At 41.9% G+C, this 16,211-nt stretch overlaps 1 protein-coding gene across 1 annotated transcript in view; it reads right to left on the reverse strand.

The window, feature by feature from the left end:
* Window positions 1-16,211, reverse strand: part of CUL5 (cullin 5) — a 787,955-nt gene that overhangs the window by 691,126 nt on the left and 80,618 nt on the right. The window contains exon 2 of the mRNA XM_086935237.1: window positions 15,323-15,432. Within this exon, the coding sequence (XP_086791363.1) occupies window positions 15,323-15,432 (110 nt within the window). The remainder of the gene's footprint in view (window positions 1-15,322; window positions 15,433-16,211) is intronic.

Below are 16,211 nucleotides of genomic sequence, written 5' to 3' on the forward strand. Positions count from 1 at the left end.
TTTTTTTGCTTCAATTTTTCTGCACATTATAGGTGTTTGATACAATATACCCCTGTTGTGTTTTTCATTTTTTGGTTACTATTTCGGAATTTACTCCCAATTGTCCAGTTTGGCGAAATTTTTAACCTGGTTCGGTCTCATTCGAACTTGAACTCTGCGTTCTAAAGATTGCCCCCACTTCTTGTGCGTTCTCGGATCAGGGGAGGTTGTAGTTAGGGCTGGGCCTTGTTGCACACATTGCTATGTTAGCATATGCTTATTAGAAGTTAAAACGCCATTTTACCTTTTAATGCTTTTGCACACAACACTGCATACAACTGTTGTTGTAAGTTAGGCTGCGTGAATTACTTCACATGAGAAAGGCTCGTTTTCGGCATCCCTAGACTTACATCGCAACCCTAGTCTGCCCAGTGAGTGCTAAAGCCTCCAAGGTTATCATAACAAGGTAGCTGTTGTTCGGGCTGATCGGCTCACGTTTTAGACATAACATACATGCAGCTGCAAGGCAACGGAGATTCTGGTGCCTTTAATATTGCACTGTAGGCATGATTTCAGGCACTTGGAAGAATTTTGTTTCCAGAGAGAAAGAGCTTTTGCAGATCCTGATGTGATTTACTCCTGCTGATCTTAAAGGTATGGGGTTCCGCACACAAGCCTAAGAGACCTATATTTTATAAAACATAGTTCTTAGCTAGGGAGGGTGATATACTAGGCGCTATAAGACGTGTTTTTACCATCATAGTAATAGGATTTCTCCTTATGTGTTTTATGGAATTGTAACAATGCTGATCATATTATTTCTAATCATATGTCTGCTTATGTTAGCAAAGATACTGCATCTTAGAGCGCGTCGTTAAAATAAATATTTTAACATTTCCTGTGTCTCTTTTTAGTTCTTGCCTAGCTATCGTGCAAGCGATGCGTTGCGAGATATTTAGTGGGGCTGCTGAAAGTGCCATCAAAGGCTGCAGGCGGATCGGGTACAGAGCATGTGCGCCGGGCGCGCGCACCATTTGTCAGCCTGCATGATCACTTTCGCAGCCACTTTGATGTTCTCAGTGAGCCGCGCGGCCACTGAGAACATCAAAGCGGCCGCGAAAGTGATCACCATTTGCCATCCGAAGGATTACGTGTTGCTTCCAACAATTTCTTGGTAGGTCTTCTCTAGGCTCTGGGGCACCACTTGATTGCAGATTGGATGATACTTGTTAATTAGCGTGGCCGCGCTTCTTGAATGAGCCACGTCTTTCGCCTTCCTATGCCTTGTTCTGTTTGAACTGGTATGTAATGAACTGGAGTTTCAGCCTCAAGGACCCTTTCGGTTTGATGACCCTTCACACACACTGGTTTAATTGCTTGAAAGAAGGGCAGCTGACATTTCTAGTTTCATCAGTCAGGTAGGTATCTCAGCCAAGGAGGCGCTCCTGTAGTGGCACGTACTGCATAATGAATGCGTGGATACGCACTGCCATGACCCTTTCATTTGGACTCCGAGTACGTGCGTGCCCCCCAAACACTCAGTCATGCCACATTGCTCGAGAAGTGACAGTGCTGCTACTTCGGCCTCCCTCGCTTTCATACTAATGGAACTCAGTATGAAATACATCCTGAGACATGCAATTCGTTTTATTTGACAAAATGCACCAATGATACTTGCACAGCTATTAGAAGATAGTTAAAAACAACTATGTCTTTAGAGTGAAACATTATTCTGAACTTTTGCTCGGAATCATCTGCTAAGAATTGGTGTTTGTCCATTAGAAGTGCACTTACCTACAGCTACTGTAAGTATGCTCGTTGAATCTGGCTGGGGTGAAAACCATTTCATAAATAGCATGAAAGGCAGTGACGTCTTCAGTAGACAATTCTTTCAATACACCTCTGCTATGCACATTAAAGCCGATGGTTTGTCGCATTTTAAATAGCCATATTAGTATTCTTTGGTGTTTATTTCAAATAAATGGACACCACGCATTTGTGTATTATAGAATAGTACGCCGGTTTAGTTGACTGAATATTTTAAATATAAGAAGTTCCTTCTGGCAGACGAGCGCTGGAGGTGCCAGGCCCATTTGTGTACTGTTGTGGCCCTCACTACCAATGCTGTGTGATGATTGTTCCCTGTCCATTCCCTGAAAAGAGGGTTTTCATGGCTCACTCTTACGTCTCCCTAATTGCCATCATGCCCCATGTAGTAATGTTTATAAAGCTCACTCCATAAACACAATAAGCACTAATTTACATGCGTTGCTAGCATGCAGTTGTGTCATGTTGCGCTAGAGAGCTTGTGAAGGATGAAGGCATTATTTGCCCTGTCAGGTGGGCTACCTGTTGGCCACAGTTTGGAAACCTAACTGCATTGGGTACCCTAACTATTGAGCTATTTAATTCCCCTCAAAGCTCTTTTGCCACCTCGCCATGTAACTAGTTGGCAGTTTAATGGTCCTGACACACAGTACAGCAAGATCACACGGCTGGAAGGTGACAACGCACAATTAGAATCAATACCGTTCTTACAGTAACTAAAGTGTGTGCTTCTTGCGCAGTTGCATGCTCAGGTCCTCCTTAACACCCTCTCCTGAAGTGCACACTGTGCCATCTCAACCCACAGCAGGAGGCGTGTGCCCTTTTTTTCTTTAATAACACGGCAACCGGAGCGTTTTTTTTTTTTTTACAACTCTCATCCCTGGCCTCCCTTCCCTTTCCATCTCGGCTCTCAGCCCAAAGGTGGTCGTCGGCAACAAGGACTCAGGCCCTACACGCCCTTCCTTCTGTATCCCGTGTCATCTCTCCGGATCCCCAGCGGCTGCATTAGGCTACAACCCACCCCCATTCAGAATTGTGGGAGAACACTTATTTTTGTTAGGTCTCGCGACCTATCAATGCGCATGCGCATGGAGCGGAGCGAGATATAAAGGGGCTTAAATAGAGCTTACCGAGATCGGGCGATTCCATGCTGTGCCCGTGAAAAGCTCACTCAATGCGCATGTGCATTGCCATAAAAAGCGTGTGCACAGACACCAGCCTCCCTCCCACAGTCATCCCCCAGCGTGCGCTATGCCAACAAGCCTTTGAAGTGAAGCTTAGCTTCACTTCAAAGGTATCCGCTACCCCCGCCCCCTGCTTCACACGTTTCTCGCATTTCTCCTCCCTCCCTCGCCCTTCAGCGTGCCTTCAGCCTCCATCCTTTCTTTCCCTCTTCCTTGTCTTTAATTTGTTTTCTTTGTTAGTGTTAGTCTTCCTTTTGCCTTTGCGGTGTCGTGCATCTGAGCAACTACAGTGCGACTTTTAAATTTATTATTTCTCTTAAACTTTTACCGCGTTTGGGATTTTATTTGTGTGTGCATTTCTGGTGTCGGTATTTACTGTACATTTACGCTTATTTCCTATACACTTACTGTCTTACCTAATAATGTACGTGTTCATGAACAGCTTGGTTGCTGCTTTTTCCCCCTAGGACTCTATTGCGGCACTCTCAGTTGCAAGGCGATAAACATAGCACATTCTGTCAGACCGGCATCGGAAGCCACAGCCAAATTGATTTGTGTAGAGCAAACTACAATCCCCCTACCCAACAACCCAGCTAGTCACTTGAACAACCTCGAAAAACATAGCAAAACACAACAAAACATAGCATAGCTTAACAAAACATAGCATAGCAAAACAAAACATATAATAGCACAGCATACCTAACACAACAAAACATAGCATAGCATAACAAAACATAGCATAGCATAATAAAACACAACAAAACATAGCATATCATAACAAAACATAGCATAACAAATCAAGGCATAGGATAGTAAAACATAGCATAACATAACATAACAAAACATAGGATAGCAAAACAAAACATAGCATTGCATACAGAATCACTCAGCACCACCACAGCATCAATCTGTGCAACCATTCAACAACAACTGGTTCAAATATATTCTCACAATGTTTCAAGCTTTATTACAAATGTAACAAAAAGATGTTGATATTTCACTTCTGTTCTTGGATTTTCGTCACAATAAAATACACTGAACATAATCTACACAAAAGTTACTTACAAAAGTTTAAGTTATTGCCACTATAAATTACAATAACTTTTATTTAAGTATTTATTATTGAAAAAAATTAAAAGCCATTGTTATTTGTAATATCAATACATGTAAGTCACGTAAATACAACACATACTGCATTACAAATGCTATAGGTGTCACATTTGCGAAAGTTATAACTATTGGCATTGAAAATGACAAAGCTATTAATTTCGCTATTTTCAAAAACAAAACAAATAAAAAATTTGTCATTTACAATACCAATAGCTCAAACTTTCCTAATGCGAGACCTGTTGCATTGCAAATGCTTGTTTTTATCTTGGCACTGGAACCGTTAGCCATAAAACTAAGACAAGATTTCCTAGACTGGGGGATACAAATAGGGAACACAACCCACTTATTCTCGGCCTACGCCGGTGATATTCTTATGTATATACACGATCTCTGAGGGCCCCTGACCCCCAATGTATGAGACATACCGACACTTTGAATTCTTATCGGGCCTGGCTCTGAACACCACGAAAACACATGCATTCTTCTTCACAGACCATGCGGATATTACCGACACAGAATTCGGGGATACTAGAATTCTAGTAACGCCATCCACGTTCAGGTATCTGGGTATTCAAATATACAGGACGCACGAGGATATGCTAGGTGGATATTTAAACAGAGCAATCAGAGCTTTACGTTCTGGAGTAATTTTTTGGACTGCACTGCCATTGTCTATCATGGGTAGAGCAGCAATAACAAAAATGGATGTCTTGCCAAGATTACTGTACTACTTTACAAATTTACCACTAATAGTACCACAGGAAACTTTCAAATTACTAAATACTCTGGGCACAGACCTTATATGGGGAAAGGGCAGAAAGCGTATTAGTTTGAAAAAGGTGCAAGTTGGTGCTCGTACGGGGGGTCTGGGTGTTCCAGACTTATTATTAGGCCTGCCAACTGCAATGGTTGCCATATTGGACGACGGGACGTAATTTGCTTGAATTAGATTACACAGACACAGACATTGACAATGGGGCGTTACACGCCTTGTTGTTGCCTGGTAATAGAACCCAGAGTGATCTCCCCCCTTTATTAAATACAGCGCTCACATGTTGGAAAGCGGCGATACAGTACACGAATACACCTTCTACATATGCGGGCAACATATCGTTATTAGGCATCCCATTGGCGAGCGGCAGGCTCATTAAACGCATACTAGCCCCCTGGACGGAAGTAGGTATTAGCACAGTGGCGGATTTATTTGGTGGCGAGACACTACTTGATCATGATACCTTTATAAATGAAACAGAAGCCCCAGCACAACTGTATCTAACACATGCCGCACTGATCCGATACATAAAAACACATTGGGGTCCACAGAGGAGAATACCTTCCGATAATGAGCTGGATAAAATGGTACACTATATGGGCAGAGGACGTCACTTAATCAGATGGTTATACGCTGGCATTAGCTCCCACACGCAAGTCTCCTTAGATGCACTGAGGGCAGTTTGGACAGCGGACATATGTAGAGACCTGACAGACAAGGAATGGTCGGCAGTACTTGAAAACCCCAGGAAAACCTCGAGAAATGCCAAATTCAAATTTATACAGACAATGGCCCTACACCGCGCTTACCTGACACCGAGTAGGCTAGATAAAATGTTTCCCCAGACACAACACTCATGCCCGAGATGCATGTCAGAAGTGGCGGACCTACTTCATATGTTATGGGAGTGCCCGAAGGTGAGGGGATACTAGGATACCATCAGGAGAATAACTGTGACGGCCGCACATCATGTCATCAACAATACGGTGGAGAAATGCATTTTAGGTCTCCATGTTCAGTTATCCAAGCACAAAGTACAATACAGGTTCATAGACCTTGCATTAATACTAGCTATTAGAACCGTCACTATGAGATGGAAGTCACGTAAACCCCCAGACATACACAGCTGGTACACAGAAATGTTGCGATGGAGTTGTTCAGAAGGTGCCGCGTTGCGCAGGGAAGAAATAAGAGGGCTGCGAAAAATGCCAATAGCAATGGATTGGGAGGTTTTGTTAGAAGAGATGAGATCACTGGCTACAGATCAAGAAAGTTAAAACATTGTATGATATCACAATGAAGGGTGCCCACACCCCCCAAACAAATTGTATATCAAGAGAAGTTGTGTAAATATATATGCCTTAATCACGAGTATGTGTTAACAGTTATGGTTCATGTATATTCACCCATATAGTCTGAGACCGGGAACTAGAGGGTGGGGGAGAGTTGGGTAATGTTTTATAAGTAATAAAGACTGTGTGTACAGGTACAACCTAAATACACGACAGGACCGTAACGAGCTGCAGAGTTACGAGAAATGATTAAATTTTGTAACATTGATATCATTGTAACTGTGAGAAACGAATACTGTACGCCGACACACTAAGAGTAGGACAATATGTGTCGATTTGATATGATGCTGTATGACTCACCTTTGGAAAAACTCAAAAAAATATGTTTAAAAAAAAACCACTCTGCACCAGCCTTCTACAGCTGCATCAGGGATTTCCTCATTGGTTTCAGAAATGCCTTTCTAACTTTCTGAAAGTTCTACTGTAGATGCAGAAGCGCCTACCTGCACAACAACTTCAGCATACAGTGGTCAGAGGGACATGTGCGAGGAAATCTCAGACAGGGACTAGGCATTGTAATCTATCCAAGGATAAGAGACATTTACAATGCACAACTAACTTAAATATACACATTTTAATTACTTACACAGTACCTACTTGACCAACGCCACCTAATCCACTACCGCACAAGATTTGGTGCAACAGATGCAGGCTTTGTTCATGGGCATGCACAGACTACACAAATCGACAATGTGCACTAGTATTCTGAGGGACACCACATATATACCCCGGGAATCTGTCTCTGTGGTTCTGAAGAAACAGAAACATCAGCTTTGATTCCTAATCCTCCTCCAACCCCCAAATGTCAGGAATAAGCTCGACCTCCACAACATGGATAGCATACAATTGCCATTACCAATGAATGATCCAGAGAAGGTCAAATGAGTGAATGAATGAGAATTTGTAAAACACTAATAGCTGCATGGAGGGTGCCCCGGCACTGTGATTTAAGGTACTTCCTTTCTATCTATATCACAGTAAAGAAAACAACTTGGTCTTCAGTTATTTTCTGAATATATATTCAGTGTTGAAAAATAGGCGAGACAAGGGAAGTTTATTTCAGGCCTTTGCTGATAGAAAAGTAAAAGATCTGGCCCCTCTCTTGATCATTCTAGATTTCGGAATATGAAAGAGATGAATTAAAAGATTTCAGATTTCTATTCATACTATGATGTTTAAAACGATCAAGGAGATATTAGGGGCCTGTATCAACGACTCTCTACGTGCATAGACCAAAGATTTAAAAATAATATGTTTTTACATTGGTAGCCAATGGAGTTGTTTTAAGTGGCAGAAGACTCAAGAATGACAAGGAAGTTTAAGTACTAGTCATGTCGCTGCATTCTGAGCTACCTGCAGCCATTTGGTCAAACATTTTGGGAAACGTTGGTAAAGGTTGTTCGCACAATCGATTTTTGAGGCGATTAACATGTGCACCACTGTTTTTCGAGATTCTAGCAGAAGGTGGTCCACAAACATATTTAATAAACTTTGACAGGAAAAAACATGTTCAAGTCAGGGGCGGAATGTAGGAGCAGAAGGACAGATCTGCACCCATATTTCCAGGCACTGAAGTTTGTGGCAGGCTTCAGTAAGGGCGGATGTTGACTGGCCCCCACTGAGTGGCTGAAAACTGCTATCCCGCCTAAAAAGTAGAATTTCAGTGCATAGCACATGCTTAACAGTTCCGGAATTTAAAGAAGAATTTGTGAGAAATTGAACCAATAAATAAGGGATGTTTCAGCCCGAAATACACTGGGACAGCCATCACTAGAAATTTGTGTTTGAATTAATTAAGTGAGTAATCAACCAGAAAAGTGTAATCAATAAATGAAGTAGTAAGAATTTGAACTATACGAGCTAATAAACAATTAAAAATATTGAATACGTAATGCGTTTGAAGTCACATGAACTAAGTGATTTGTTTTAAGTGCGAAAAGAAAAGTACTGGGGGATACTACAACAGTTTTACAACTTGAGAGAGACACGAATCATAGCATTGCGAGTGCATATGTTTAGTTACGTGAAAGATCATTCAAGATGGAAAGTCACACTTCAGTTCTCCCGAAACTTGGTTGGAAAGAGCAGCATGGCCTAAAGGTGCAGAGAGGCACAGTGGAGCATGGATCAACTTCCAATTCAGTGTGTGCCCTGGGACCAGAGAAGCTAAAACAGCTGACCGTGAGTGTGGAGAGCCTCTAATGCTGGCTCACGACAGAAATCTGGCTTGAGCAGTATGTTGGGAGATGGAGAAGCAGAATGCTAAGGGGATGCCTGCTCGATGATTCAGCCCACCAGTGAACAGTGGTAGGCAGACGTTTGCCTTCCGCTTGTGTCTCTTTCTGTTGAAGTACTATGACGTTTTCTGATGATAAATTTGCTGGTTTGACATCATTTCCTTTCCTTTATGGCAGACTGTATTGTGCTGCTGAGAATTAGTTCCCTGCTGAGACAGAGGTATATGGTCTTCCCGTATTTTTATTAAATGGAGTGCGGTGGGAAGAAAGGAAAAGAGTTTGTTCTTCTTCTTGGGAGCTGTCATATTGTGTTATTGGGTGGGGAGCTTTTACAGTTTTACTCCTGGCCCATGGTTTGGTAGAATTAAGGAATGGGTTTGCCTTATTAGTGCGTATTCCTTACAACCATGCTTAGGCCTGGTCTGATAATGTTGGGTGTCCATGTGATATGGGTGTTATGGGTCATAGCTGGGTGAAATAAGGAGTATGGCAATGATGATTGGGATGCTGTCTTTGAATGTTGAGGTCCTCACAGGTCACTTCAAAAGACATTAATTTATTTTATCAAACACCACAGAGTGCTGATGCTGTATCTCTAAGAGACACGTCCAAATCTTTCTGAAGTTAAATTGGCTATAAAAGGTGAAGTGGTTGACTCTTCTAAACATCCTCCTTATATACACTGTGTGTTGTGACTTCAATTGCACATTGTTCAATTTTGTTACCGAATGGTTCCACATGGCTGGGAGGGTAGATTTATTTTAGTATATTGGCTGAGCAGGAACTTGCCAAATGTGCTGGATGTGCATTTTGTACAGGAATGATTTGAGGTTTTTTTAGAATAGATGCAGCAGTGCCTATGTTCTGGGATGGGGACTTTACCTATTATTATTATTATAAACCATTTTATAGCGCGCTCTACTACTGGGGAGTATCCTGGCCTATGCCTCTGATGTTTAAGTGAACCCTGATGCCAGTGGAATATCTTATACCAAAACAGCAGAGTCCAGAGAATTGTTCTTTGTGAAGCAGAAGATGGCCCCAGTTCACGTGAGGAGGCGATATCAATCAGATCTGAGACTTTATTTTTTTTACTCTGCTCCTCAGGGCTTCCAAAACCCACTTGATTTTTTCTGGAGTGATAACATCAATGGTAAATGCACTGGAAGTGGTACCTGGGCCACTTCCTAGCTGAGGATAACTCAAAGCACATTGAGCATTCATAGGGGAATACAAGAAGATGACCCCTACTTGGTATTTTAAAACTGAGATATTGACAGAAGTGGGATTTCGATTGGATGTTCGTAATGCGATCTGGATGCGATAATTTCCAAATGGGGCTCCGTGCCTTCTCAACCATTGAATTGGGAGGCACAAAAGGTGGTAGGGAGACACTTTTGTCTGGGTAACGTGTTTGGGGTGCAAGACCAATTGGAAAATGAAATTATTAATTTTGGAATATAGAGTTGACCAGTTAGAGGCCACTCTTGAGTGCTCCTGAAATCATGGGTGAAATGCGGACTGAAAAAGAGAAAGATGTCTGGAATAGGATAAACTGAGTAAGTATACCTTTACTACATTTGGATATCAATACCAAGAGGTTGATAAGGAAGACCTTTTGTGGTTATTGAATAAGGATTGGTCTAAGCAGAATATCTTGCATATTCACAACCGTGACAGCAGAGATGTTATTAACTAGAAGGGTGTTAAATATGCTAGCTATATTCCCAATTGGTGCCGTTGGATGGGGTTGTAGTTGAGAATTATTATGGGCTGCTGGTTAAATATAGCTCACAGAGGTGTAGCTGCAAACAGTGGAGGCCCCAATGACTACGGAGGAGGTCCAGGAATAGAAGGAGAGTATGAGCAGAAGGCAGATATCCGACATAAATGGACTTTTAGTGGAAGGGCAATGCTGGTTTGTTAGTGGACAAACTCTTAGAAGTGTATGCAGAGAGTGGGTGTACTTCCTCAAACCATGAGGGGCGAAAGATTGCAGAAGCGCCTAAACCACGCAAGGACCTAGCTGAAAATGGGTCATGTTGACAGCTGTCAATGATAAATGCAGACCAATTTTTGCAGGGGCTGGACTTGTAGAAGACATTTGATACCTTGTATTGGCAATTTCTGTTTATGACGTTAAAACTCTAATTTGGGGGAGATTTTTACAAATTGGGTTGAAATTCTTTATAGCATTTACATGCTAGGGTCCAGAAAGGAGCCTTGATATACGAATAGTGGATACTGGAAAAAGAAATAGAAAGAGGTATTTGCTGCATGTTGGCCGTAGAGCCTTTAGTAGCCACTTTCCATATTACTATACATGACTCAGCAAAAAGGACTGGTATAATCACCAACATATACATATATATGGGCGCCAAGTCACGTGACACAGTGCAACAGTATCAACTGCAGAGATTTGAGGATGTGTCAGGCATTGTCATGAACTGGCTGAGGTAAAAACTCTGTTGGTGAATAGAGACCCTTTTAGGCTCTTGGTTGAAGTTGTGACCTAGCAGCTTGGGGCACTAAAGTAAACAGGAATCAGAGCTGCACAAAGTCAACTAGAGACCCTTGATCTTAATATTGGTCAAATAGCTCTGGTAACGCTCTAACTAATGGGGTGACCAACTCTTGTAAAAAAAAATTATAATGCTTCCGATGTGAATATGTATGTTTTAGAGGCTGGAACAATACTAAGTAATCACATTTTTAAGACACATGAGTTTGATGGCATTTCTGATATGGGCTGAACTGGAAGCTTTGTAGAGAAAGAAAAACAAGAGTAAGAGCATGTGAACGGAGGTGTTTTCAGAGGAAGCAGGCATGAAAAACTGCCAACACCGTGTAAAGAGCATATAAAGTCAACATGTCATAAGTCAATGCTCCTCAAGAAAACAATCATTGGAAATGCAATAGGTCTCGCATTAGAAAAGTTGGAGCTATTGGTTTCGTAAATGACAATTTTTTTTAATGTGTTGGTCTTGAAAATAGCCAAATTAATAGCTTTGTCATTTACAATGCCAATACTTTAAGCTTTTTCAAATGTGACACCTATAGCATTTGTAATGCAACATGTTTTGTATGTACGTGACTTAGATGTATTCATCTAACAAATACAAATGGCTTTTAATTTTTTTAAATAATTAATACTGAAATTAAAAAAATTGTAATTTATAATAGCAATAGCTTAAACTATTGTAAATAACTGAAATCTGACAGCAGGTTCTGTTGACTATTAGTCTTGGGCACTACTGTTAAATTCCCTAGTGGAGAGATAATCATGATTAAAAAGATGGCAATGAAATCAGTTGGTGTTCCTTGTCTGTACAACTGTGCAGATTTCTGCATTTGTGTATATGCATTCACGTTTTCTAATGCCATGTATGGGAGTCTATTACATTCATGCTTTCTAATGCCTGCAACATCTGTGTAAACGTGGGGGTCATAAGTTCAAAGTCTGTCAGGACTGAGGTAGCCTTTCATCCCTTTGAAGACGTTAAGATTTCGTGCAAACAGGACACTGTATAATCAAGCAGCCGAGCAATTTGATGTCTTCAGACACAAGACACTCGGAAAGAAGACTGGGAAAGCGGATGGGTGGGGGGAGTGCACGCGCGCGAAGTTGTGAAGATGAATTATATAAAAAAAAAAGACTGCCACGCTCTTGAGATTGCTCTGAAGTATTTTAAACACCACCTCAAACAGAGACAAGCTAACGAGGAGGGAGGGGAAGAAAGGAGGGGGGAGGGGGTAGTGAGAGCAAACAGCAAGAGGGTGGGGCGCATGTATTTCCATCGGAGGAGGGCTGCTTTGGGTTTCCAGTCCAGCCCTGGATTAGAGGGAAAAGGTAGAGCAAAGACAGCCTGTAAGTATAGAAGAACAGCGTGATGGAGGGTGCGGGGTGGAGGAAGGCCAGGAGGGCGCGAGGAAGGCACAGTGAACCTGGGGCTAATCTATTCATGTCGAGGTTTTCCATATTGCGCATCACTGCAGGGGACAATGTATCACAGCGTGTGACAACATGACATTTCAAAGCAGCACATGGTGCAGGTCAGGTTAGCCTGTAACAGCGTGCAGTAAATACAGCGCCATGCAGACATTTCCACCTCAAACTAAAGACGCTGCAAACACGTGCGGCCATGTATTTATTTTATTTAATGCCTGCTGAGCACGCCTTTGGGCCGCATGCGGCATGTGCTCTGGGTGGCCGGATATACTGTTTCTGAGATCCGGGGCACAGAAGGGGTACATAACAGTGCTGCCTAAGGATGGTGCGCATCTGTTTTACAAAAAAAGCAAAACAAAAAATAAACGATTGAAATATAAATTAATAAAAAAAACTGCAAATAATATTATTAAAGAAAACATAAAAGCAGACTTTGGCCCACCAGCCACGGCTCTGATCTGGACTACTTTCTAGGTTGCCTGCACAGGTCTAAGAGCAAAATGCTGTCACTCTCGGTGAAGAAAACAAATGACCAAAAGGGGCGGAAATGTTGCCCGATGATGTAGGCTAAGCTGCCAGAAGCCAAATGTGAATGGCGCTTGATTTCAGCAATGGCCCTTGAGAGTTCTGTGTGGTTATATACATGTGCGTTTTTTTTATTTATTTTGAAAAATATGAGGCTGGTTACACAGGTACAGCCGACTCTGTGCCAAATAAAAGAGGGGGACAAATGGCACAAAGAACAAAGAGAAGGGGAAACAAGGTAAACAAGTAACGCTCTAATCTGCGACTTACTTTGAAAAGTAAACGCTCTGGGGGTCCAAACCTGAGCGGCAAGGTTGTGCTGGGAGAGAGAGAGTGGGGAGGAGAGTAGGAGGAGGAGGGGGGGAGGAGAGTAGGAGGAGGAGGGGGGAGGAGAGTAGGGGAGGCACGGCCTAGCGGCCGTGCAACCAAGAAGTGAGGGGGCGGAGCTGGGGGAGGCTGTGAGAGAGAGAGTGGGGAGGAGAGTAGGAGGAGGAGGGGGGAGGAGAGTAGGAGGAGGAGGGGGGCCAAAAGAGACAAGACGGAGGGAAGGCACAGAAGGGGAGGGGGGAGGATAAATGCGACACGGCGGGCAGGGGAGGGGGCGGAGCGAGGCGGGGAGAGGGTGTGAAAGCAGCAGGGCAGGCGGCTGGGGGCATGTGCACGCGCTTTCAAGCTCAATGCGCATGCGCATTGAGCTTGAATTTCACGGGCACTGCAAGGAATCGCCACGATTCCTTGCAAGTTGGTTAAAGACTGTTTAAGCCCCCATAGTCTCGCAAGCTCGATGCGCATGCGCATCGACAGGCGAGACCTAAAAAGGAGTATGATGGCGAATAACTGCATCAAATTGAATGGCTTTCAGAAAAGCCATCCATCAGAAAGCAAAACAAAAGCACAACACAGGGGAGTGTAGAGGGATGCGAACCTCATTCTCAACTCAAGTAATAAAAAACCTCCAACAACTCAAAACTCCTAATACTTTTCTCATTCATCCCCTGCACATTATTACCACCCCAACGTAGGAGGGATATTGGCCAACTCAAGACTTGAATATAAAAATATATTCTGTCAATGCTTCCTGCCTACATAGACTCCTGCTATAGCCAGAATCACATTCATGGTTCTCAAGTACAAATGCTTCGAAAGAATAACTCTTCAAACATCTACAAGAACTAATGTAAATTGCAACCCAAAATGCAACTACATTGAGTTTAAGAGTTCATCTCAATCTGGGGGTGACTAGGAGGCAAACATAGAGGAAACGGACGACTCCCAATGATGTGGAACAACTTGCTCATGCAAATACACTGCTCTAAATCACAGATGCAGTTCAGGTCAAAACCCAAGTCCTTACCCTGGGAATCCACCATTTAGTTCTGTATCACTTAGGTCACACAAATGTGGTCAAATATAACCTGTATTCATGTTTAAGTATGATATAATTCTTAATGTATAATCCCTACACATGGATGTTGTTTAATAGGACTCACTAATGCCTATCACACACAGTAAAAGTAATCACAGCCACTCAGCCACTGTACTGAAAGTGCAGAACTTCAGCCCACGCAACCACGGTCAGGTCCATCCACTTGAAGGTGTACTTTCTCACTATACCTACCAATATATTATTATATTTACCTTCTCAATGCCCCTCCAACTAAAAGCAAATATATTTTCTAGAATGAATAACAAAAGCAGAATAAAACAAGCATATATTAACATGCCTCAGAGGAATACAAGGCTTATTTGCATATGTCGGATTACTGACTGGAATGAAACCCCAAGTAATTACCAGTGGCTGAGATTAATCCACGTATTTTACCCATTAGCCTAACATCCTGACATTTCCTTCCCAACCATGTAATCACGTATTTCTCAGACAGTTACCCCAGGCTCCAGTAATTTGATCGGGCTTAATTACTGAAACACTTCCATTCCCAAAAGCCCTGGATGTGTTGCTTTCTGAGCTTTGTCTGATGCTATCAGGTTACACTCAAAATGCTTTCATTGGTATATGATCACCGGCCATTTGTATGAAATCAGGATTACCGGCCATTAGTATGAAATCAGGATTAATCTAGTGTTTCTTCCATTTCGAAAAGCCTTAAAAATGCAAGTGTGCTCCTCGAACGTCCTAGTCAGGCTTTATTTCATTCACTTTTATTTATAAATACTCAATTCTCCCACTGAGGTGGTCTTCTTTCCCTCATGCCATACCTTGCCTTATTTTAATTAGAGAAACACTCTATTGCCAATGTCGCATTGGCCATATAAAATTGGTAAATACATTTGGTAGACATTATATAAGAGCTTCACAATTGCTATCCACAGTTTCCTTCTACAGCAGGAACTGAAATAAACGTGTCTAGAAATGTATTATTACTTACGAAAAAAGATCGAACCACTGCTGCTTTGTGACAGATTCCTGGCGCAGAAGTTTCAGTACAATTGGTCGCATTAAGCCCCACTTATCTTCAAACTGTAAGGACCCTTTATTCTAAAGAGACAAGTTCAAGAAAATGTTAGATAGTGAACATTTGCAAATTGAGGAAAGTAAAATTTCATTAGAACTACTATACACTGGAAAGATAAAGAAAATAACTAATCACTGTTACCAGACTACAATATATTCTACGGAATCAAACTCTTTTCTTCTCAAGGGCTACAATACAGTCAGAGACCATGCCACATATAAAAAGGTAGAAACATATGAAAATTGGTTCCCCTGGGAATCGTTCACATAAATAAGTTTACATGGTTAATCCATAATATATATAACCTTAAAAAAACCTTTAAAAAAACCAAAAAAAATCAATGAAGGTTAAAGTAATTAATAACTCGTCCCATACGGCAACTACAACGCTCACCTTCGCCATGCCTTACTAATCACCCCATACATTAAATCACTCTTGCGATCTTTTATGACATCATTGATAATATCATTGCAACATTTGCAATAAAATTATTGATGAGAAAACTGTGCATGGCAGGAGTTATAGTTAGTTACCTTAGAGCTTGAAACTATAAGTGGTGAATTTCTACATTTTTTAGAGTTTAACATGTTAAGTTGTGAATGAACATTTCACCTAACTAGAACATCAACCAGTGTTTTTTCAGTGAAATAAATATATATATTTTATTTAAGTTTCTTCACAGTTTCCGGTCGGAAAACAACGGGCTGTCTCGAGCGGTCTGAGACGGGATGCCAGAACTCCCTTGTATACTTTGCACAAATCCCTGTCAATAAGAGGAAACACTCGGATTCTCTAAAATGCT

The sequence above is a fragment of the Lissotriton vulgaris genome, chromosome 8, assembly GCF_964263255.1.
Source record: "Lissotriton vulgaris chromosome 8, aLisVul1.2, whole genome shotgun sequence".
Lineage (NCBI taxonomy): Eukaryota > Metazoa > Chordata > Amphibia > Caudata > Salamandridae > Lissotriton > Lissotriton vulgaris.